This window comes from Desmodus rotundus, chromosome 2 (genome assembly GCF_022682495.2).
Source record: "Desmodus rotundus isolate HL8 chromosome 2, HLdesRot8A.1, whole genome shotgun sequence".
Lineage (NCBI taxonomy): Eukaryota > Metazoa > Chordata > Mammalia > Chiroptera > Phyllostomidae > Desmodus > Desmodus rotundus.
Window position 1 is genome coordinate 91,365,702 of NC_071388.1, and position 24,530 is coordinate 91,390,231.

General features: G+C 36.1%; 1 protein-coding gene across 2 annotated transcripts in view; it reads right to left on the reverse strand.

The window, feature by feature from the left end:
• Window positions 1-1,161: 1,161 nt before the first annotated feature.
• The window catches only part of NAA50 (N-alpha-acetyltransferase 50, NatE catalytic subunit), a 28,523-nt gene continuing 5,154 nt past the window's right edge, over window positions 1,162-24,530 (reverse strand). The window contains exons 2-5 of one of the 2 annotated variants that reach the window (XM_024578032.4): window positions 8,177-8,310; window positions 7,649-7,768; window positions 7,154-7,220; window positions 1,162-6,442 (exon numbers count right to left, since the gene is read on the reverse strand). In XM_024578032.4, the coding sequence (XP_024433800.2) occupies window positions 6,265-6,442; window positions 7,154-7,220; window positions 7,649-7,768; window positions 8,177-8,310 (499 nt within the window). In that variant the 3' untranslated portion in view covers window positions 1,162-6,264. Of the gene's footprint in view, window positions 6,443-7,153; window positions 7,221-7,648; window positions 7,769-8,176; window positions 8,314-24,530 lie in introns of both variants that reach the window. The other variant, XM_024578031.4, reaches the window with a different exon arrangement.

Below are 24,530 nucleotides of genomic sequence, written 5' to 3' on the forward strand. Positions count from 1 at the left end.
CATTAAATGCACATTAATGCCTTTCTGACACAATTTAGAAGTTTTGAATTAGACAATTTTTTATTTTATAACAGTTCTCAATATTAGCTCTTTAAGGTTCATTCCTGACTTAAGCTTATATCTCATCATGGATATTTTCATTGGCTTTGCCCATACAACATCAGTTTACTGAACCAATCATGGATATGAGAGGAGGGCATCAAATGATCGCACTAGTTCAATTTTCTGGCTACCTGACGCGCTCATACAAGTGAAACGTGTCTCCTTGCTTCCAGCAAAGTCCATTTTTCATACGGCTCGAGGGAATCTGATTTTCACCCACATACTTGAGACCCTTCAATGACTCTAAAAGACTATTTGCATGACTTACAAGCCCCCTTCCTTGCATCCCGTTTTATTTTGTGACATCTTTTCTTCCTTCTAGGGATGAATGATAAGGGCGGGCGGGGCGGGGGTAGCTGCTGAGAAAACGGATTGGGTATTAGGCTCGGGGGCGGGGGCGCCGCCGAGAGGCAGCTCCGGATTCTCCCTCAACTTCCGGCTCCCAGCCCTTGGAGGCGAGGGCTGAGCAGTTTGCCCACTTCGTTGAGACCACTGCGTGCGGAGCCTGGTAGGGTGCTAGCGCGGGCGGTGCGTGAATCCCTCTTCTGCCCGACGTCTGAACACCCCGCGCCCTCTGGTGCCAGCCCTCGCGCCGTCCCCCGGCCTTTAAGGTCAAGAAATGCTCCAGGCTCGCGTGTTTTACAGGCTTTCAGAAATGAATGGCAGATACACAAGCGAATGGTCCAATTTTTAAATCCACGTATTTCCCTAAGAAATTTCCCAGTCGTTTTCCACAGTGGTTTTAACATTCATTTTTCTACAGCAATATATGGGGATTCCAGATACTCCACATTACCTTCCAACTTTGATAGTCTTTTAAATTCTAGCCGTCGGGGGCAGGGGCAAAGTGGACCCTGGTTATTTTGTTCTCTAATTACTAATGGTGTTGAGCATATTTTCCTACGTTCATTCACCAGTTGCAGTTTTTTTGATAAAGTTTGTCATAATCTTAGGCCATTTTAAAATCAGGATGCTTGTCTGAGTCGTAAAAGTTCTTTGTATGTTCTAAAAGTTTTCTCAGGTATTACGTTGTGCAAGTATCTTCACCCATTCTGTATCTTGAAAAGACGAAAAAGCTTTATTGAAGTATGATTGACCCATAATAAACAACATACTTAAAGTGTACATTTGTAAGTCTCGACATGTATACACCTGTGAAACCATGCTCTACAATAAGAAAAAAATGAACATATCCACCCTGATGCTCCTTATTCCTTCCTCTTGCCCTCATCCTGCTCTCCAGGTAACCACTAATCTGTCATTACACACGTTTTCATCTTCTAAAATTTTATATAAACGGAGTACTTCAATATATACAGTACTCTTTGTCTATCTTCTTTCACTCAGCATACTTTTGGGCATTCACCCATCTTGTTATCAATGATTAATTAGCTTCTGTTGCTAAGTAGTACTCCATTGTATATACACATCATGTACTCAACATTGGTGGACATTTGGATTGTTTGCAATTTTGGACTATTACAAATAAAGATACTAGAACATCTGTACAAATCTTGTACAGGATGGGGCAAATATAGGTTTACAGTTGTTCATATGAAAATACAATAAATAATACAAGAATAAACCTTTGCACTCACAGCCATAAACCAACTTTTGCCCACCTTGCACAGACATTTGCTTTCATTTTCTTTGGGTAGTATACTTGGGTAAATATCCAGTGGAATGGCTGATTCACATGGTAAGTGTACCTTAAAAAAAAAAAAAAAAAGCCTCCTAAATTGTTTTCCAAAGTTGTATATTTCAACCACTAGAATATGAGAATTTGAATTGTACCGTATCTTGCTAACACTTAATGTGGTCAGTCTTTTATAAAACCTCACTTTATATGATGGTATTTTGTTGTGACTTTAATTTGCATTAAAGTCCTTAATGACTAATGGTACTGAGCATCTCTTCATGTACTTATTGCCCATTTTTATTGGGTTGCTTGTTATTCACAAAGTCTTGAGAGTTCTTTACTTATTCTGGATACATATACTTTGTCAGATACATAATATGCAGTATTTCTCCCAGATCCTTGGTTTTCTTCTACTTTTTTAAGATCTCATTTATTTTTTTAGAGAGGGGAGGGGAGGCAGAAAGAGGGAAACATCGATGTGAGAAACATACAATATCAGTTGCCTCTCCCATGCTCCTGACCGAACCACAACCCAGGCATGTGCCCTTGACAGGGAATTGAACCAGTGACCTATCGCCCAACTAACTGAGCCACACAGCCCAGGGTTCTTTTCATTTCCTTAAATGTTTTCCAAATAGTAATGAATCCTTAGGTCCAATTTATCAATTATTTCTTTTATGGATCATGCTTCTGGTGTTATATGTAAGAAATCTTTTAACTAACACAAGGCCATAGAGATGTTTCTCCTATGTTCTACAAGCCTTACAGTTTTATATTTAGATCCATCATGCATTTTCAATTGTTGTACAATGTGAACGTATGGATAAAAATGTGTATTTCTGCATTAGGAAGCTCAATTTTTCCAGCACCAATTACAAGGGCCATCCTTCCTCCACTGAGTTGCCTTTGGTACCAGCTGTGCTACTTGGACAGGGCCTCGCTGAGTTACATTACAAGCTCAAACCAGAACCACCTAGCTGAGCTGCTCCTGGATTCCTGACTCAGAAACTGTGGGTGATAATACATGTTTTTAGGCTGCTAAATTTGGGATAATGGGCTACAGTGATAGCTAAGACATCGGGCAAAGATCACCCACTGTTTCTTCAGGGAACCAAGCAAAATTCTGATTATAATACTTTTGACTAAGATATTAAACACTGAGTAAATTTTGTTAAAGACAAAACTATTAACCCATGTTTGTTTGAGATTTAGAAAAAAAACTTTAAAAAGCAATTCCCAACTCATTCAACTACTAAAATTCCTTCCTCACTGCTAACAAAAAGAAAAAAAAAATTTTAATATACATGACTTGTATTCAATGCCTACCACTAAATGAGATCACAGCCTTTAGGTGTCAGGTGTCTTTAGCAATTACATTTAAAAAAATACAGCAGCAGGAAGACTTTTTCCCTCATTTAGACTGAACTGCAGATACTGGGTAGTGTTCCTGGCAAGTTTCAGAAGGTCTGACTTAGGAGGCCTTGATTAGACTTTGCCTATTTTAATTAGCTTTAAGCAAGATATTCAAGAAATGTCAAAGTACTTTGAAAATTAAACAGGCCAACAGTAAACAAAGACTACATACATAGAGCTGCTGACCTCAGAATTCAACACAAAAGTGGGGTCTTTTCTGGACATTTACAACACATCACAGATTACTACCAGAACATCATCACATAAGTTTATTTCAGATGTAACAGCAATGTTAAAATCAACAAGTTTAATTCTTAACTGCACCAAATAAACTTAGCCATTTAAGTATTTTTTAAAGTTATTCCCTCCAAAAAACGAGGGAGCTTTTCTTTTCCACCCCACATAACGATTCCGATTAGTTCTGTTTTTGGAGGACTTTCAATTGATGAGTAAACTGCTTTGGGGATATTTCAGAACTTCTTTCCCCAAGTAAAAACTAATCTGGACAAATTATATATTGCATAGAATTATCTGCAGATTTTTTTTTTTAGAACCCAAATGCAATAGCCATCCAGTATAAATTTTTACCTATTCACCCCACAGTAAAAACTATTTGTCCTGAAAAATATGATGGATATATCCTGTGATTATCCAATTAATAGAACTGTTCTACCTAGATAATTTTCATATTTCAAAATAACCAACTAAACATGAGACATTATTTCAGTCTTTACTGACTCATAAACATATGAACTAGTGCCCAGCTTCTACCTCTTCTATAGCCTCCTCCTCCGTAAGTGGATGGAATTATTTAATATAAGTCTGATGTAGGACAATTAACCCTTTACAAACATTTACAATTTAGGTTAAAGCCATTGACTAGTGTAGAAAAAGAAACACCATATATAATGATAGGGAGCCTACACACTCAATTCAAAATTTAGTTATTTTTTCCCTCCTTAAATAACATGTACTTAATTATCATGAGGCAGCTATTCGGTTTTCAATAACCACATTTAGGGATACATTCATAGGACTGATTAGCCAGCCCGGGTGAAATGGTTATAGAAACAGAGGCAGTGTTATCTCAGAAAACTCATTTATGTATCAAAATCTATTCTGATATCTGGAAGTTTACAAAAAGGCTGAATTCTTCAAACTAATTATGCCTTCTTTAACTCAAGCACTCCTTCTATTGGCAAGAGCAAGCTTAAGGTTATCCATGAAGGTAAAGGTGCTTAATGCTAAATTTTCTTCTAAGCTTAGATTCAGACTGCTGAAGAAACTGATACCCAAGAAATCAGCATGGTCTTTCTACATTTTTACTGTCTTAAGATTAGAACCCTATAAACCCATTCATCAACTATCTTCCTTTTCTGTATTATTCTTGGCACTCAATTAAGACTGCTGAAGTCTATTGTACTTTGTACTTTCACATTCTCAAATACGAATTTTAGATTATAAAATGTGCATAAACACTGTGTAAAATAATTGTCATTTAACATACTTGAAGATGACTTCGATAGCAGAATTTACATAAGAGGATATTATCAACCTCCCTTTTAAAGTCAAATGACAGAATCTTCAAGCTCTGTGCATTGTTTTAAAGTCTAACGAGATCATTTGTTGGGCCACCAATATTGGCAAAGCAGAAAAATTTAAATATTGGAGATGGGATTATGGAGGAAAACAAGAAAATTTCAGTTGTCTCCTATCTTACAAAAATTTATCAACCCATCAAAACCACTCCTTATTCATCAGAAAATGATCTGGCATAAACCAGTGCTGTCAGTAGAGGAGGTCACAGTGATATTTGCATTAGTAACACTTCTAGACTTTTACTTTTCCAAGCATAGAAATAATGTGTTTAACAATTCTCCCTCCCCCAAATCCTTAAACTCAGTATCATAGGCACAGAATGTAAGCAAATCTGGGATATTCTCTTAACAGATAAGCAATAATAGCACAGCTATTTTATTCTCAAAAATACTGTCTAGATATTCTTTCCTATATAATCAAATGCTCAGTGGCCACACTTTTAACAGCCTGCATTAGCTGATATTAAATGCATTTATTGTGCCACAAGTCCATCTAAGCTTCCTTTTGGGTATGTTTTAATATGTCCAAGAGACAACACCTGTGTCAGCATTCTTTAAGGGGACTGACCTATAAGGACATCAACTCCATTTTTAAAGTTAACTAACTACTGTGGGTTTACTGAAGGAAAGGACAGGAGGTTAAAAAAAAAAAAAAAAAAAGGTAAATCACAGCAAACCTCTTTAGGTCAGTTAAAGGCCAGTATCTCTAGCTGGGATATTAAAAAAAAATTAATCTCACCAGCTCACACTCTAAAAGTTAATGCCACTAATAGCAATCAACAGCAGGAAAAATAAATCTGCTAACAACCAGCCAACTCATTAGCAAAAAGCAGTTTAACTCAAATACTGAGACCAAAGTCTAACACTACCTACCCAAACTATCCCACCCACCCCTCAGTCACCAGCAAGGAAGGAAGATTGCTTTAAAAGAAAAAAAAAATAAGCTTAGTATTTCTTACAAGGATAATAATGGTCCAACTCCTGAGATAGAACTTAGAAGGACAAAAGGTGGAGTTGAAGGCAATGTCTAGGGATTAGTATCCCACAAACAGTCTCGAGAAACCCAAAGTACCACAAACACACTAAACTTGTCTATGATTAGAGTACAAGATATTGCTGCTGCTTCTTTTTGTATTTTGAAATATACAGGATTTTGTAGGCTCTGCACTTCAATGTGAAAGCAGGACATAAAAACAAGCTAAAAATAAACTGAAATTGACACCCAAATTTTTGGGACCAAATATCTTAACTGTGAAACTAAACAGATCTATACGTTCTCCTTCCTACAATCAATCCACCTCACAACAATGAGAGAACTAAAACAATCCAAACATGATTAATTTTGAAAGTCCTTGAAGGTATTAAAACTTTTAAAAGGGAAGGAAAAAACGGGAGGAAAAACAAGAACAAGGAGTGGGAAAAGATTTAAAAGAAGGGGGGTAGGGTGGGAATCAATGGGCCTCTTTTTTATTTGGCGACAAGCAAGTGCAAGAAAGTCCATTTGTAATTTGTTCAGTTGTCTGTCTTTTGCATGTCTGCATTCTGGCCAGAAGGGACTTTGAGGTTTTTCTGCAGCACATGAGCATCTGCGGGTTCTATCCGCTTATAGTAGTTCTTCTTGGTCTCAATAATCTCAAAGCCAAACTTCCTGTAGAAGTCAATTGCCGACTCATTGCTGATCTGGACGTGCCTAAGATATGAGAGGGTATCAGAAAAAAAAAAAAGTAAGATTTAATCAACTTTTATATGTTCTCCACAGATAGCAGAAAAAAAAAATAAGAGAATTTTAAAAAATTGGGTCTCAAATGTCTGAATATATCCCTCTTCATAATTTCTATAAAAACATGCTGTATTTGGAAAATACATAATTTGAACTTTCTCAATTACTCCTTAAATAGCATTATATAGCTTAATCTCTCCTGCTGCCAAAATGAATATGAGAATTTTAATATCTATATCATAAACAATCCATTGCTATGACCTACACTTGGCTCTTAGAGGTGTGTTAAGATTCAAGTATAATGGTATCAGCCAATTTCTGATTTTGATTATTAAACTCTACTACTAATGAGCACATTAACTACAACTTCAACAAAACGCAGAGTGCAGAGGGCACAGGAAAGTAATTTTAATGAATTAATTCTTAAATTTAAGACTTGAGTTTTAATCTTGATTTCATCCCTGTGACTTTGGACCCCCCTCCCACTCCAGCATAATAAAGTAAGAATATTTTATCTCAGATTTCTTATCTATTATTAAAACAAGACAAGAAAGCATCATACCCACTACATCCATGGTGTTTCCAAAAGAATGAATAAGTGACCAGAACTTGAAGATTCTGTAAAGATTTCTATTGCCAATTTATTAAACTTTAGATAATATTAAATATCATTTAACTTACAAATAGATGTTGTCAAAAGTGCCGTCTTTTTCACAGATGTTTAAGACATGATTTAACATTTTAGTTCCTATTAATAAGACAAACAAGTAAGTAATCTCATAAAGATCAATCTTTAAATTATACATCTAATGGCCATCTTAACACTTACTAAGTCATTACAGAATTTGAGGTAAACACTAGACATCCTGATTTTCCAAACATTTGTTCTCTTATATATTATGTGTATTTCAAACTGCTAGCAGAAAAGCAAACTTTATATACAAGACATTCCAGGTAGAACGAAAACTGCAAAAGCAAAAGGGACATTAATAACAAATCTATACAGGGCTTCCAAATGAATTATGTTTAAAAAAATAAGTATTTTTTCACCTTATATAACTTAATAACCATTTCCCATTATCCCTAAAAGAACTGATTTGACTTACTGGGTCAGGAACAGTAATAATTTGTTTATACTTCTTTGAAGCAGTTTTTTAAAAAGATCAATAATTTTACCTATTCCTAGCCTTCGGTATGGTGCCAGACATCCTAGTGTCATGATGTAAAGTCTCTTCTGATTCTGTGAATGATCCACCCTACAGCATACTGCACCTACTGCAATATCATTGAAATAGGCTGTCATGGAAAAAAAGAGACATAACATTCACCAGACAGAATAACACATTCACATTTTATTAAATCTTTCCCATCCCCTCTGTAAAGACTAAACTGTTGCTATAAGCACTAAATTTTTTCAGCTATTCTGAGTATTAACAGCCTCAAAAACCTCCTACACCTTCTTAGGAATTTAATTCTCATTGAAAGTAAAGCTAAATATGTGAAAACACACAGAAAAGATTCAGCATTTCCCTTTAAAATTCAAATATTTTGTCTTGATTTCTCTGAGGTTTTTCTCACAACCTGAATCATCCCCATTTCTTCACTTGTAAGATAGAGATTAAATTGGTTAAAACTCCTTCTACTCTACTATTAATGAGGGGTCAAGAATAGGAATAAACAAATGAAGAAAAAAAAACATTATACCAAGTTTTGCTAGCTCGCCAACTTCTAGCACATCCTTGTAGAACTTGTCATTGTAGCTGACTGGAAAGATGACCTGGTTTAATCTCTTCAGCTGCTTAATATTGTGTGGTGTCACATCTCCCAGCTCGATCCGGCTACTGGAACAAACCAAAAAGTACTCAGTAAAATATAATTAGCAGTATTTAAGGTGAATACATTAAAAGGGCACCAAATCTTTTTTACGTTATTGATAAACCCTTTCAACCATAACTTTATATTCCTATGAAGATTTCTATTTATAAACAGATTTTGCCAGCCATTTCATCCACATTCAACTCAGTTTTCATATACTTATATTCATTTACAGATAAATACAATAAACAACAATTACTAAGAAGCCCAGAATAATATGCTATATATATGCCAAAATTTTCCATGTCATCTACAGTTCAGAAAGTTAAAAACATCTATTAATGATCAAAAAGAATGAGGATACCTAACTTTGGCAAGGTGGTAGCACATGGGGTTCTTATACTCTGATGGTGGGAATATCAATGGATATATCTCTGGAAGACAATCTAGAGCTATGTATCAAAAAGCCTAAAAAGTGCATCTCTTTTGCCCAAATAATTCTACTCTAGAAATTTTTTCTAAGAAAACAGTCCAATATATAAAGATGAAAAGCTACGCACAATCTATTCATTGAGCCAGGAACCACCTACAGAATCACATGGAGTAATATTCAAAATCCAGATCCCTGAACCCCAGCCCACACATTTAGAAGCAGAATCTCTGGAACTGGAACAAGGGAGTCCATATTTTAAAAGAAAACAAAAAATAGAACAAATTACCCCACTTTGAAAACTGTAATTTGAAAAATTGGTTCCATGGGAAAAAAAGATTAAAGTTTCAGATTCATAGTAACAAAGCTATTTTTTGCCTATAGAGCTATCAACAAAAGGAATTTTTAATAGCTCAAATCAATTTTACTACCATAAGCTAAAGGGTGGTCAATTGTGACATGACAAACCTGAATAGCATATACATAATCTTTTCTTCCTATTACCAGTAATACTATCATTAGTATAGTTGTTTATATACATTATTTGTCTTCTGAAAAATCTTAAGGGGTGATAAAAACATTAAAACAACATCAAATAGCCCTGGTTGGTATGGCTCAATAGACTGAGTATCAGTATGTGAACTGGAAGGTCGAAGGTTCGATTCCGGTCAGGGCACATGCTTGGGTTGCAGGTCGAAGGTTCGATTGCGGTCAGGGCACATGCTTGGGTTGCAGGCCAGGTCCCTGTTGAGGGTGGGTGGGAGGCAACTGATCGATCTCACACATTTCTCTCCCTCTCTTTTTCCTTCCCTTCCCCTCTCTCTAAAAAATAAATAGCTAAATAACTAACTTTAAAAAATCAAATGAAAATGAATTCAAAAATAAAACAATCTGATGCCAACCAAGCAGCTAGAAAACTATGTAGGTCCTACTCTTTCAGTGCTCCTTCCAGATCACAATTAACATTAGTCAAAGGCAGGCAATACAAACAATGTAGCCTAATTAATCATTTGCAAAATAGGCACAAAGGTTTTGACAACTCTGTTAAAGAAATGGCTAACCAAGAATGTTAATCATTACACTTTTATAAGAACAAAAAAGAAAAAAGAAAAATCTGAGTGTCTACCAAGGGGACTGGTAAAATAAAGCATGATATACACTTACTAGCACAGAAAGACAGTGTTGATACATTGTTTTGTATATAAAAAGTATGACCCAATTTTTGTTAACACATACAAAAATATTTAAAAAACACATTCCAAAAAACATAGTAAAGATTGTAGGTAATTCTTAAAACAAAATTCTCTCAAATGTTAAAATTTAGGTGGTGAGAAAACAATATATTACAGTTCTTAAAAAAAATTTAAAAACCTGATTATAGACCATTATGTTCATTTGAAACTTTAGCCTTCTGGCCTCAATTATTCCAATTTTATGCTACCAGTTTTTATTATTTAATTGTGACCAACTACCCTTGAACATCTCAAATGTCTTCTTAAAATCTGAACACAATGAGTTTCTTAACAGCTACACAAAATTCTTAAATATCTTATAAAAAATAGAGATTTATTTTCCAGTTTCTAGCCACTGGAGTGAATATGAGTAAACATGGCCTTATCCCAAGTATTTGTCAACTGAAATAAATTCCCTTCGTGAGATTCGTCTTCTTTAAATAGGTTACATTTCATTCACAGAACTCCCCCTCTGTTTACACTTTTATCTAACCCTGGCTTTCTGGTCTTTATGGCTAATAAAATGACACTTCACCCAAAACCTTTTCATGATTAAAATCTAATGGGATCACATACCTACCACCCACTCACAGGTTTTTATCGGCAATGACTATTACGCTGTAAAATACAGGATGATCCCTTAAAATACAGCAATCACATCTTCCATAAATGTCTATTATTTTTTAAATAATTCCTCCCATTTAATTAACACACCCATCACCTCACATACTTATCATTTTTGGTCTGTGGGAACATTTAAGTTCTACTCTCTTAGCAAATTTCAATTATAAATACAGTTTCCACATTATGCATTAGATCCTCAAACCTTATGCATTTTGTAGCTGAAATTTTTTAACCTTCTATTAATCTCTCCCCCACTCCCCTGCCCTGGCAACCACTTTTCTACTGTTTCTGAGTTGTGTGTGTGTGTATTTTTTTTTAAGATTCTACATGTAAGTGATACCATGCAGCATAAAGTTACTCTTTAGTATAGAACCACAAACTGGGTGTAGTAATTTCTTTTAACCATAATATATCTTTATTAATCATACTTAATAAATTATTTCTATTGATGTATTAGCTTATCATTATTTATAATTAATTATATTTAATACCTAAAAAAATCACTCCATTGCACTTAAAAAAGTTAGTCTCTGTATTTTAAGTGATCGAAAAATTACAATAAGTTTAACACTAAATAACAATAAAGGAAAACTTAAAAACCTAGAAGACAAGCTTCTCAATTATAAGTGAAAGAACTTGAATTAGAAAAATTTTAAGAATGGCCCTCACTACAGTGGCTCAGTGGGTTGGGAGTCATCCTGCAAACAGAAAGGTTTCTGAGCGATTCCTGGTCAGGGCATAAGATACCTTGGTTGCAGGCATAAGAGTGGCCACCAGTCAATATTTCTCTAAAACATCATTGTTTCTCTCCCTCTATTTTTCTTTCCCTTACCCTCTAAAAAAATAATAAAATGAAATCTTTAAAAATAAATAAATAAAAAATTTAAGAATGATTTCTGAGTAATTACTGGGCTTCAAGTATATTTATAATTTTTAGAAGGAAAATAACCAGGTATTTCTTCTTTTCATGTGGAAGGAAAAGGTGGTTATAATGCAGTGTACTAGACTGAATCTAATAAAAGTTAACTACTGACAAAGTTTCCATTAGGGTAGACAGATCAAACCCAGGTACAGAACACAATATTAAATCATTAGGGAGTAGGCAGCTTAATCTTTCCCTGCTTAATTTTAAAATATACATGTCTTGATTAAGAAAAGAAAAACAATCCATCGCCATACAAATGACTTAGAAAGTGAAAATTTCTTGTAAGACTAAGACCAGAAGTAACTATGATACACAGTCTTCCCATATTTTTCTATGGAGAGACAGACACATACATATTTTAGAGCTGGATACTATAAAATTGTTTGGTAGCTAATTAAGAATTAAGCAAGTTTGATTATTAACAGACTATCAGGATACCCTATAAACAGAATTTTAAAGTGTCTATTAAGTGTAACTGTCAGCAAAATTCATCTTCAAATACAGTTTAACTCGCATGAACATGATATGTCTGATTGAAATGGAATACTTCTGTAATCCTGATCACTTAGCCCTGAATTATTTTAAGAAGTGGATATTCTAAATATATCAGAGTAATATCATCAACTTATAAATATAATTTAGTAAAGAATGTGTACTGCATAGAGGGCTATGTAGAAATGTCAAGAAAATGAGAACATCACTTGACTGTTAAACAACCAAAAACCTTTTAGAAGTTAAAAAGAAAAAAAACTTCGAAATTACAAGTTCAGAATTCTATCTGTAAATCTAAAATGTAGAGCTCTCATTAATATCGAAGTTGCTTATTCAAAGCATAAATCAGTTATTTCAATATTTGAACACCTATGTGCTAATACACCTAGAATACAAAGGACTTTACACCTACTAAGAAATACAGATATATATAATACAATGTGCTAATAATACCATATGTACACAAAGTACAAAAATAGTAGAATGGAAGTGATAATGGGAAAGGTTGGGAAGGAGGACTAGGAGTTTGTTTTGTGGGAGGGTTAAGAAATGCATTCTAAGGAGAGGGTAGAACATGAACAAAATAGCAATGATGAATTCTCAAAACTATAGGCAACGTGATATGGTAAGACAAAGCGGGCTTTGTGTAAACATTGGAGCTAGGATTGGAGAGAAGAGTCCGTTTTATGAGGATCTTGTATATCAAGACAGTACTTGGTTGTCTTTTCTATCTACACTCATCTTGGTGACCTCAATCTCATAGCCTTATGGCTTTAATACTGCCACTTCCACATTTCTGTCTTTAGTCTAGAGCAGGGATGTCCAACCTGCAGCCCATGGGCCACATGTGGCTCAGGATGGGTATGAATGCGACCCAACACAAAATCATAAACTTATTTAAAACAATAGACTTTTTGCGTTTCAGCTGCATTTTTACCCTTCTTGAAATAATAAAGCATAATGTGCCGAAAATGTCTATTTTCTTCCATCTTCAGTATTAAATAGCTAGACAAAAAATTTACCAAATTTGACTAGTTTTTAAAAAATGCACACTGATGTGAAAGCTGTCACAATACAATCTAACAAAATGGTTTTGAATAAACTTAAAGACAACCAACGGCACTAGAGCCACTTTATGGGGAAAAAACGAATGAACTTTTTGGCCAACCCAATACCATAAATCCCCGTTTTAAGTGTACAATCCAATGATTTTTAGACTATTTACAAAGTTGTGCAACCATAACCTCAATTCAGCTTTAGAACATTCACACAACACCTCAAAATTCCTGAAGTAAATCCCATTTCCTACCCAAAGCCATCTACTTTCTATAGATTTGCCTTCTATGGACATTTCAAATAAATAGAATTATACAAGTGACCTTTTGCAAGAGGCATCTTTCATGTAGCACAATTTTTAAAAGATTCATCCATGTTATAATGTGTGTCAGCAATTGAATAGTATTCCATTTTATGAATATGTCACATAACTATTTATCCCATGGCTATTATAAATAATGCTATGAATATTGCATATAAGTATGTGTGTGGACATACGGTTTAATTTTTTCTGGTAGATACCTAGAACAGGGATTGCTGGGTTATGACAAACATGGGTAACTTTTTAAAGAAACTGTCTGCAGTAGGCAGAATAATGGCCCCCAGAGAATGTCCAGGGTTCCAATCCCAGGTTCTAATCCCAGGAACCTTTAATATGTTAATTTACATAGAAAATAAACTTTGCAGATGTGATTAAATACTTGAGATGGGAAGATTAATCACACAGGTCCTTAAGAGCCAAAGATGTGATAAACAAGAGGGGACATGAGATTTGAAGATGCTATGCTACTAGCTTGGAAGATAAAGGGCAACGAACCCAGGTGGCCTACAGCAAGAGTCCCCAACCTCTCCCTCTTCCCTATCCATGGTCACCACCCAGGGTACCACCTGAACTATGCCTCCTGTCTCCCATCCCCAACACCAATGTGTGGAAAAACTGTCTTGCACAAAATCGGTCCCCGGTGCCCAAAAGGTTGGGGACTGCTGGCCTACAGAACTTGAATAGGCAAGAACACGCTTTCTCATCTAGAGCCTCTAGAAGAAACACAATCCTGTTGTATTACTTTCCTAGAACTGCCGAAACAAATTTACCACACACTCATTGGCTTAAAACACTAATTTTAGGCCTGGATGGTGTGGCTCAGTGGATTGAGTGCCAGTCTGTGAACCAAAAGATCACGGGTTCGGTTCCCAGTCAGGGCACATGCCTGGGTTGTGGGTCAGGTACCCGAATGAGGACACGTGAGGGGCAACCAATCAATGTCTCTCTTAAACATCAATATTTCATACTCTCCCTTTCTCCCACTCTTTCCTTCTCTCTAGAAATAAATAAAATCTTAAAACAAGCACACAACACCTATTTAAAAAACACACACAAATTTTATTCTCTCCAAGTTCTGGAGGCTGGAAGTACAAAATCAGGATGTAAGCAGAACCATGCTCTCAAGCTCTCTCAGGGTCAGAGCACTTAGGCTCCAGAAAACAATGCTTCCTTGCCTCTGCCAGTTTCTAATAGCCTCAGGTACTTCTTGGCTTGTGGCAGCACAACTCTAGTGTCTGCCTCCATCTTCACATGGTCTTCTGTGCATGTGTGTGTTCTCTTCTTATAAGGACACTCACTAGTCCTTAGATTCATCCTAACTGAGTATGACCTCATCTTAATTACTACTTGCAAACACCCTATTTCTAAAAGTCACACACTAAGATTCCAGGTAGATAAGTTTTGGAAGGATACTATTTAAAATCACTATACCTACTAACAACTTGATTTCAGCCATTGAAGCCCATTTAAGACTTTTGTCTCAAGAACTAAGGTACCAGAAGTATTGTTTTAAGCCACTAGGTTTGTAGTAATTTATTACAGCAATAATGGAAAACGAATGTATTGCAAAACTGTTTTCCAAAGCATCTGCACCATTTACATTTCTGCCTGTAACATATTAGGATTCCTGTTTCCACACATCCTTGCCAACACTTTTTACTACCTTTCTAGTGGTGTGAAGTCATAATTTCATTGTATTTGCATTTCTCTAATGACTAATGATGCCAAGCATCTTTCTGTATGGTTATTTGCCATGTGCACACTTTATTTGGTGAAATGTAAAAATATTTTGTCCATGGTCAAGGCCTGGAAATAAACCTAGAATTTTTACATTAACTTGGAAGAAAAGAATTCCAATTTTTAAATTAGATTACTTATCTTACTAAGTTGCAAGAGTTAGTCTGGACACAAATAATTTACATATAAGTAATTTATAACTTTTCTAATTTGTGACTTTTCATCTTAACAGTGTACCATATAATGTAAGCTGTTTATTAATAGTGAAAACTGGGAACTTCTGTACCACCTTCACCAATGTAAATCTAAAACTTTAAAAACTACTCTAAAACTAAATTTAAAACTATTCTAAAGTTAAGGGTTTTTTTTTTTTAAAAAAGGAGGGACTGTTAGATTAAGAGATCATGAGACATTTCAGCCAACTGCAATATGTGAACCTTTTTGAATGCTGCATTGAATGAACCTATTTTTTAAAAAACATTTTTTAAACTTATGAGTAAAAACAAATATAGACTGGGTATCAGTTTGTAATATGATATTAGGTATAAAAGTGTTAGTTATTTTTTAAAGATGTTATTTATTTTTAGAAAGAGGCGAAGGGGAGAGGGAGAGAAACATCAATGTGTGGTTGCCTCTCATGTACCCGCTACTGGGGACCTGGCCCACAACCAAGGCATGTGCCCTGACTGGGAATCAAACTGGCTACCCTTTGGTTCACAGGCTGGTGCTCAATCCACTGACCCACAGCAGCCAAAAGGGTATCTGTTTAAATTTTTTTAAGTCCTTCTATGTTACAGACTCATACTGAGGGATTTACAGATAAAGTAGGATAGCACATACCTTGGTGATATTGTGGCTTTGGTCCCAGACCATCGCAATAAAGCGAGTCACACAATTTCTGGTTTCCCAGTACATTTAAAACCTATGCTTCCACCATACATAGTCTAGTAAGTGTAACGGCATTATGTTCTTTTTAAAAAATGTACACACCTTAATTTAAAAATACTACCAAAATTGCAAACCATCATCTGAGCCTTCAGAAAGTTGAGACATGCTTTTTGCTGGTGGAGGGTCTTGCTTTGATGTTGATGGCTGCTGACTGATATGGGTGGTAGCTACAGAAGGATAAGGTTGCTGTGGCCATTTCTTAAAATAAAACAATGCAGTTTTCTGAATGAGTGATTTTTCCTTTCGCTATTTCTCTGTAAGATGTAATGCTGTACAATTGCATTTTACACACAGTAAGTACTTCTTTCAAAATTGGAATCAATCCTCTTAAACCCTGCAGTTACTCCCTTCAACTGAGTATATGTAATATTCTAAATCCTATGTAGTCATTTTGATCTTCACAGCATCTTCAACAGAAGTAGATTCTATCTCAAGAAACCACTTTTTTTTGCTCACCCATAAGAAGCAACTCTTCTAATTCTAGTTCTGTTGCTATTTCCACCCCATCTGCAGCTACTTCATCCCCTGAAGTCCTGAGCCCCTCAAAGTCATCTATGAAGATCAAAATCAATTTCCCCCAAATTCCTGTTACATTGATATTTTGACCTCTTCCCATGAATCACAAATGTTAATGACATCTAGAATGTCCAGATTTATTGAAGGAATCACTATCTACGGCAGCTCTAGCCTTACAAAATGTTTTTCTTAAATAAGACTTGGAAGTCCAAATTATTCCTTGATCCATGGGCTGCAGAATGGATATAGTGCCAGCAGTCACAAAAACAACATTAATCTTGTTGCACATCTCCGTCAGAACTCTTGGGTGACCAGGTGTACTTTCAATGAGTAATATTTTAAATATCTTTTTCTGAAAAGTGGGTCTCAACAGTGGGCCTAAGATGTTCAGTAAATCATAGTGTAAACAGATGAGCTGTCATCCAGGCTTTACTGTTCCATTTACAGAGCACAGCAGAGTAGATTTAGCATAATTCCTAAGGGCTCTAAGATTTTCAGAAGAGTAAATGAGCAGTGGCATCAACTTAACAAGAGCCCTGGCTGGTATGGCTCAGTGGACTGAGTGCCAGCCTATGAACCTGGTTTGATTCCCAGTCAGGGCACATGCCTAGGTTGCGGGCTGAGAGGCAACCCATCATGTTTCTCTCACACGTCGATGTTTCCCTTCCTCTCTTTCTTTCTCCCTTCCATACTTTCTAAAACCAAATGAATAAAATCTTAAAAAAATATAGTCACCTAACACGAGAGTCAGCCTGTCCTTTGAGGACAGGCACTGACTTCTCTCTAGCTATTAAAGTCCTAGATGTTATCCTCTTCCAATACAATGCTGTTTCAAGTATATTGAAAACCTGTTGTTTATAGTGTAGCCACCTTCATTAATTATCTTAGCTATATCTTCCAGGTAACTTGCTGCTTCACTTTGCACTTTCGTGTTATGGAGACAGCTTCTTTCCCTAAACTACATGAACCACAACAATCCACTAGCCTCAAACTTTCCTTCTGCAGCTTCCTCACCTCTCTCAGCCTTCATACAATTGAAGAGAGTTAGTGCCTTGCTCTGGACCAGGCTTTGGCTTAAGGAAATATTGTAGCTGATTTGATTTTTAATCCAGACCACTAAAACTCTCCCCATATCAGCAACAAGGCTGTTTCACTTCCTTATCATTCATATGTTCGGTGGAGTAGCATTTTTAATTTCTTTGTAGAACTTTTCCTTTGCATTCACAGCTTGGGTAACTGGTGGAATAGGTGTAGCTTTCATCCTATCTCAGCTTTCCACATGCTCTCCTCACTAAGCTTAATCATTTCTAGCTTTTGACTTAGAGAGACATGCGATTTTCCTTTTTCACTTGAACACTTAAAAGGCCTTTGTAGGGTTACTAACTGGTCTAATTTTAATATTGTGTCCCAAGGATTAGAAGGCCTGAGAAGACGAGAGACAGGGCATTGGCCACTTGGTGGTACAGTCAAAACACACATTAACATTTTATACTAAGTTCTCCGTCTTATACAGGTGCGGTTCAGGACACACCAAAACAATTATAATAGTAACATAAGAGATTACTGATCACAGATCACATGACAAATGTAATAGCCATGACAAAGTTTGAAATACTGCAAGAATTACCAAAATGTGACAGAGATACAATGAAGGCAAATGCTACTAGAAAACTGGCACAGAAGAACTTGCTCAACCAGGATTGCCACAAACCATCATTTCATAAAAAATGCAGTATCTGTGAAGCACAATAAAACTAATTATGCCTGCATATCAAGGATCTCCTTTGACATACACCAGCAAAAAGGGAAAACAAAAACAAGCCTGGCTGGCGCAGCTCAGTTGATTGAGCATGGGCCTGCGAATCAGAGGGTCACTAGTTTGATTCCCAGTCTAGGGCACATGCCTAGGTTGCAGGCCAGGTCTGTGTGAAAGGGGGGGGGGGCTGTCGTGAGAAGCAACCACACATTGAGGTTTCTATCCCTCTTTCTCCTTCCCTTCTCCTCTCTCTAAAAATAAATAAAATCTTTAAAAAACAAAGACAAAAAAACCCAAATGGGTCAGGCGAAGATGAAATAAGAACATGGTAATTCTACTTAGGGAATTAGATGCATGAGGGCCTACCAAACATACAGCATCTTTATGCTGTATGTTTGGAAATTTCCATAACAAAAAATAAAACAAGCAAATATTACTCATTACATAAAACACTATAAGGTGCAGTATTTTACAATAGTGAAGTTATATTAACTTTCACATAAACTTTGGCTGGGAAAGAACCACCACGTTATTTATTTATTTACTTATTTATTTCCTCACCAGAGGACAGAAGGCAGATAGGAAGGGAGAAAAAGAAACAATGACATACTCAGACCTGATATCCACGCCTGGACCAGGAATAAACCCGCAACCCAGGCATGTGCCCTGGCTGGGAAACTCCAACCACCGGAGCCACACTGGCCAGGGCACAAAGATGTTATTTTTTATATTAAAATTGGTGGTAGAAAATACTCAATGCCTCATTTATTCTTTACTATTTGAAAGAAAAAGTAAAAGGAGGTGACAACTTCTAACCTTTAACAAACCACATTTTCTCAATTTCTAGCTGTACAAGGCCCTCAGTTTCTACAAAAGAGTATGAATGAGACCTGGATGAGAATAAGCCTCCATTTTGGTGCAGACCTCCCCTTCTAAACTCAGCAGTCTCAGGTTAGCTTGTCATTGTCTTTGCCTTTGGTGTATATGGCCACAAGTCCTGACTTTTAAATGTTACCTAATGTCACTGGAAGCAACGTGGATATTAAGTAGATAAAAAAGATTAGACAGAAAATAAAATGTACCTAGACTTTTTAAATTAATTTAACTCATAAGAAAAGAACTCCCCTTCTGTAACACTTCACTTTGAGAGTTGTTTTCTGGAATATAAAAAATGCATAATGTACATCCTCTGACTGTGGGAATATATCACATTACCAAAAAATGCCCATAGTGAGAAGAACATCTAAAAACAAAAACACTTGTATTTTAGGGGTAAAAGAACAGGAACCCCTAAAGATGTCCAGGAAACAAATTCCCCAAGTGTAAGAAAAAAAATTTGGAGAAGCACTGCCACAAAACCTCAGAACAAATTCCAAACCCAGGATCATCTTCCCAGTTAAAAATTCAGATTCCCACATCTCCCTTTCAAATCTTTACTTTTGTAATTAAGCTTGTTATGTTAACCATACAAATTTAACATTCACCTAAATTAATAAACTTCTCACTGCATGTATGTAAAGTTCTAAATATGAGGGCAATAGAAGCTAAACACGTGCAGGTAAGTGGAATAAGTCATTGGAAAAAATATGCCATGTTTAGAATGGATTTCACATAAAATGTTAATCATTTCCTTGTTACGTACTATAGTACGTAACAGTATACCTTTAATGCATGTGGCACAGCAAGTACTTTTTTACTGTTATTCAATTACAGTTGTCCCCATTTTCCCGTGGCTCCCCCCTACCCTCCCAACCCTGGTCCCACAGTCAATCCCTACCCTGTTGTCCATGTGTCCATTTATATATGTTCCTTCAATAGACCTTCCCCTTTTCCCCACCATGGTTTTCCCCATCCCCTCCACTCTGGTCACTGTCAGTTTGTTCTTTATTTCCAAGTGTCTGGTTCTATTTCACTCGTTTGTTTTGATCATTAGGTTCCACTCTATTTATCTTTCACCACCTGGCTTATTTTGCTTAGCATAATACTCTCCAGTTCCATCCATGCTGTTGCGAAGGGTAGAAGTTCTTTCTTTCTGCTGCGTAGTATTCCATTCTGCACATGTACCAGTTTCTTTGATTCACTCATTTACTGATGTATACTTAAGCTGTTTCCAGCACTTGGCTATTGTAAACTGTGCTGCTATGAACTTTGGGGTGCATAGGTTCTTTTCAAATAGTGTTTCAGGATTCTTAGGGCATATATATAATCCCAGCAGTGGAACTGCCAGATCAAAAGGCAGTTCCAGCTTTAGTTTTTTGAGGAAATTCCATACTATTTTCCACATTGGCTGCACCAGTCTGCATTCCCACTAGGTTCCCCTTTTCTCCACATCCTTGCCAGCACTTGCGTGTTGATTTGTTAATGATGGCTATTCTGACTGGTGTGAAGTGGCATCTCATTGTGGTTTAATTTGCATCTCTCTGATGGCTAGTGATGTTGAGCATTCTTTCTCTTGTCTATGGGCCCTCTGTATGTCCTTGGAGAAGTTTCTGTTCAGGTCCTATGCCCAATTTTTCAATTGGACTGTTTGTCTTCCTGGCATTGAGTTCTTTATATTTTGGAGATCAATCTCTTGTCCGAGGTATCATTGGCAAATATGTTTTACCATATAGTTGGTTCCCTTTTCATTTTGCTGATGTTTTCTTTAGCCACTCAGCTTTTTAATTTGATGCAGTCCCACTCATTTATTCTTTCCTTTATATCCCTTGCCTTAGGAGATATATCGGCAATAATATTGCCACGTGGGATATCTGAAAATTGTCTGCCTATGTTTTTCTCTAGTACTTTATGGTGTCATGACTTGTATTTAAGTCTTTTATCCACCTTGAGTTTAGTTTTGTGTATGATAGCGTAGCTAGTATTGAGGAGCTGTGACTCAAACTCAAACCAGCCTGACTCAAAACCTGGGTTGTTAATCACTGCACTGACTGCTTACTTCAGAAAAAGATTTTGATATAACTTAATAATGTAGACTAATAATTTATTAGTTTAAGACCTCTACTCTGTAGAGAACCCTCTAATTCTTGGCCTAAACATTATATTGGCCGTGTGGCCAAATCTAAGTGACTCAACAGGTTTTTGTTTTTTTTTTTTTAAATTAAGCTGGATGCTAATATTTAAATAATAAGATTTTACACAAAGCTTACATTTCTTCTTGTTTTACTCACTGACCTTGTATGTTTCATCCCAGGTTCCTACTGGCAGTAGAGTAGGAACCTAACTATAAAAATCTGAGGACAGTAGTTATTAAAGACATGAAATTATTCTCTTCACTCAAGTAAATTCATGTGACATGTATTTTTTTCTTGGTTTTCAAACTCGTAACAAACCCCAAAGCACTTTCTACCGAAGTTTTTAGACCAATGATCTAAAAGGGGGGATAGACTGATGTAACAGAAGTGCTCATAGAAATGTGTATCATCAAGTCCTTAGATCTGGAAAACTTGCTACTTGCTTTTCACTTCATAAAACCCACTAGAATTATGTTGTGTCAGCACCACAAGATCATTCTTCAGTTAGTTACAGAACTAGTTAGTTATTCAGTCAGTTACATAATCTTTTCAGCCTAGAATATGGTAGTTCTAGGAAACCATAGGTAGTCCTTGGCTTATAAAACAGCAGTGTGATATGAGATAACGCATGTTAAGTATTTAGTATACCAACATCAGATAATAAGCGCTCAAATGTTTTTTGCTATTAAAGGTAATGTCGATTATGCCCATAATTCTAAAAGCAAAATTCAGTGGCAGTATTTTCCAAGGCCACAAGATGGAGACATAACTACAAGAAAGTGGGTCCTTCTCTACAAATCGACTTTTAAAGTCATATAGCAAAGAGAGAAAATGAAGTACCAAGAAAGCCGTTAAAGCCTGTTTTTATTTTAGGTAGGTATTAACTGTATCTTGGCACTAAAGTTTAACTGCTTGGTCACTTCTTGTACAGGGTGTTTGCTCTGCCTATGTCTCCACTGTAGTGCAAGATCAGCTATATCATATTACTTCCCTCAAAAGAGTCATCTTTACTCCTCAGTACCTTAATATATTAATAACTAATGGGCTCTCTTATCTCAACTAGATTTTATTGCAGAGTTTCTCAATCTTGCTACTACTGATATTTTGGGGCTAGATAATTCCTTGTTGTGAGGGGCTTTCTAGAGCATTGTAGGATATTTAGCAGCATCGCTAGCCTCTATCCATCCCATCTCATTGTGACAACCAAAATGTGTCCAACAACTACCTACCAGATTTCTAGTGTGATGTAGGAGGTATGTCCCTGGTTGAGAGTCACTGTTCTAGAGAGGGTTAGCAGGTATCAAAAAAGTGGGTGGATCAGCTCTCCAAACTGTGTGACTGCAAGTATCATATATGTAAAATCAGCAATTATTTGGTCGGGTGCTAGAAATGCTAAACACACACGGACACAATCTACTCAAGATTATAGCCTAGAATGAATCAAATTATTCTTCGAAAAATTTTCCATGGCTATACATATATTCAATTAGGAGAGCTCCTTCCCAGCTCTGGCTTTTTCCTTAATAGTGTTTTTCTTCAAAATCTCTGAATCCAAACATGTATTTCTAACTGCTGACTGGTTATTTCACAGGAATCTCAAATTCAATACATCAAAAACCGAACGCATCATTCTCTATAGGAAATTAAAACATCTACCTATATCTATCTTTATTAATAGCCCCACCATTCATCAAATACAGAAATTTAGTTTTAGATGTACTCTTATGTCCCATTTTAATCTGTTAAATCTGCTTCATAACCTGTTCGTAGTTTCTGAGCAGTATGGTTCACGCTATCATTTTAATCCGAAATCTACAGCGTAATGAAGGGTAATAAGAGCAGAGCTAAGGCAAAAAAGCCATAACTATGCAAACAGAATAATCTTTCTAAAACACAGGTCTGATCACTTTACTTCTCTGCTTAAAAATTTTCAAAAGCTACACATAACCTAACAAATGAAATTCAAATAGTACTGTATATAAATCCCTTTCATCTTCTAGCCATGGCCACAGGCCTAGCCTTATCTTCCTCCCTCATTGTTTTTTGGCCATAAAAAAACTATTAAAAATCCCAGGATCCATCTCTTTCCTTCTTGGCTCACCTCCCTCCGTAACTGCTTTTTCATTAGACTATATATACTATACCTATAACAGGTGTTTAACAGTGAAGGACATGTTAATTGCCATAAAGAGTAAAAGTGCCATGACAAGGAGGGATGAGAGAGCAAGTCTCCAAAGGCAGAGACACACGAGCAAAATGAAGACAGCAGCTTAAAAAATTACAATTCGAATGTGATTTCAAAATACTGCTTCTTGGTATTATATTGGGTTGGCCAAAAAGTCTGTTTAGTTTCTTCCATAAAATAAGACATTTTTCATTTTCAACAATAACTTTATTGATTTGGATATTTTGAGTATGTCAGCTATCTCCCACTATTGGCTTCTAGTGGGTAGAAGCCAGAAGTGCTGCTAAACATTTTCCAATGCATAAGACAGCCCCACAGCAAAAAAACTACTTGGCCAAAATACCAACTGTACAAGAAACTTTGCAAACCACTGTTGACATGTTCAACCAGTCACAGCACCTTCTCCATACACTGAACAAATCTTTTTCTTGCATTTCAGTTGGATTTTTACCTTTCTTGAAAAAACAAAGCATAATACACCGAAAATGTTATATTTTCTTTCATCTTCAATATTAAAATGGCTACACAAAAATTCACCAATTTTAGCGAGTTTTTTGTAAATGCACGCTGATATAACAGCTGTCACAACACAATCTAACAAAATTGTTTCAAATGAAGTTAAAGACAACTGAGCACTACTAGAGTCATTGTAGGGAAAAAACTAAAACTTTTTGGCCAACCTAATATAAAGTTAGAGATGACAGAGACCAGGGATGGCAAACATGTGGCATATGTGGCACAGCAGTAATAGTAGATATTAATGATTAATAATCCCTGGCTGGTGTGGCTCAGTTGGTTGGGTGTTATACCACAAAGTGAAAGGTCACTGGTTCAATTCCCGGTCAGGGCAAATGCCAGTGTTGTGGGTTCGGTTGCTGGTTAGGGTGTGTACAGGAGGCAAGTGATCCATGTTTCCCTCATGTGATACTTCTCTCCATCTCTTCCCCTTTCTCTAAAAATAAGTAAAATCTCTTTAAAAAGAAAAAAAAAAAAACCAATGATACCACCT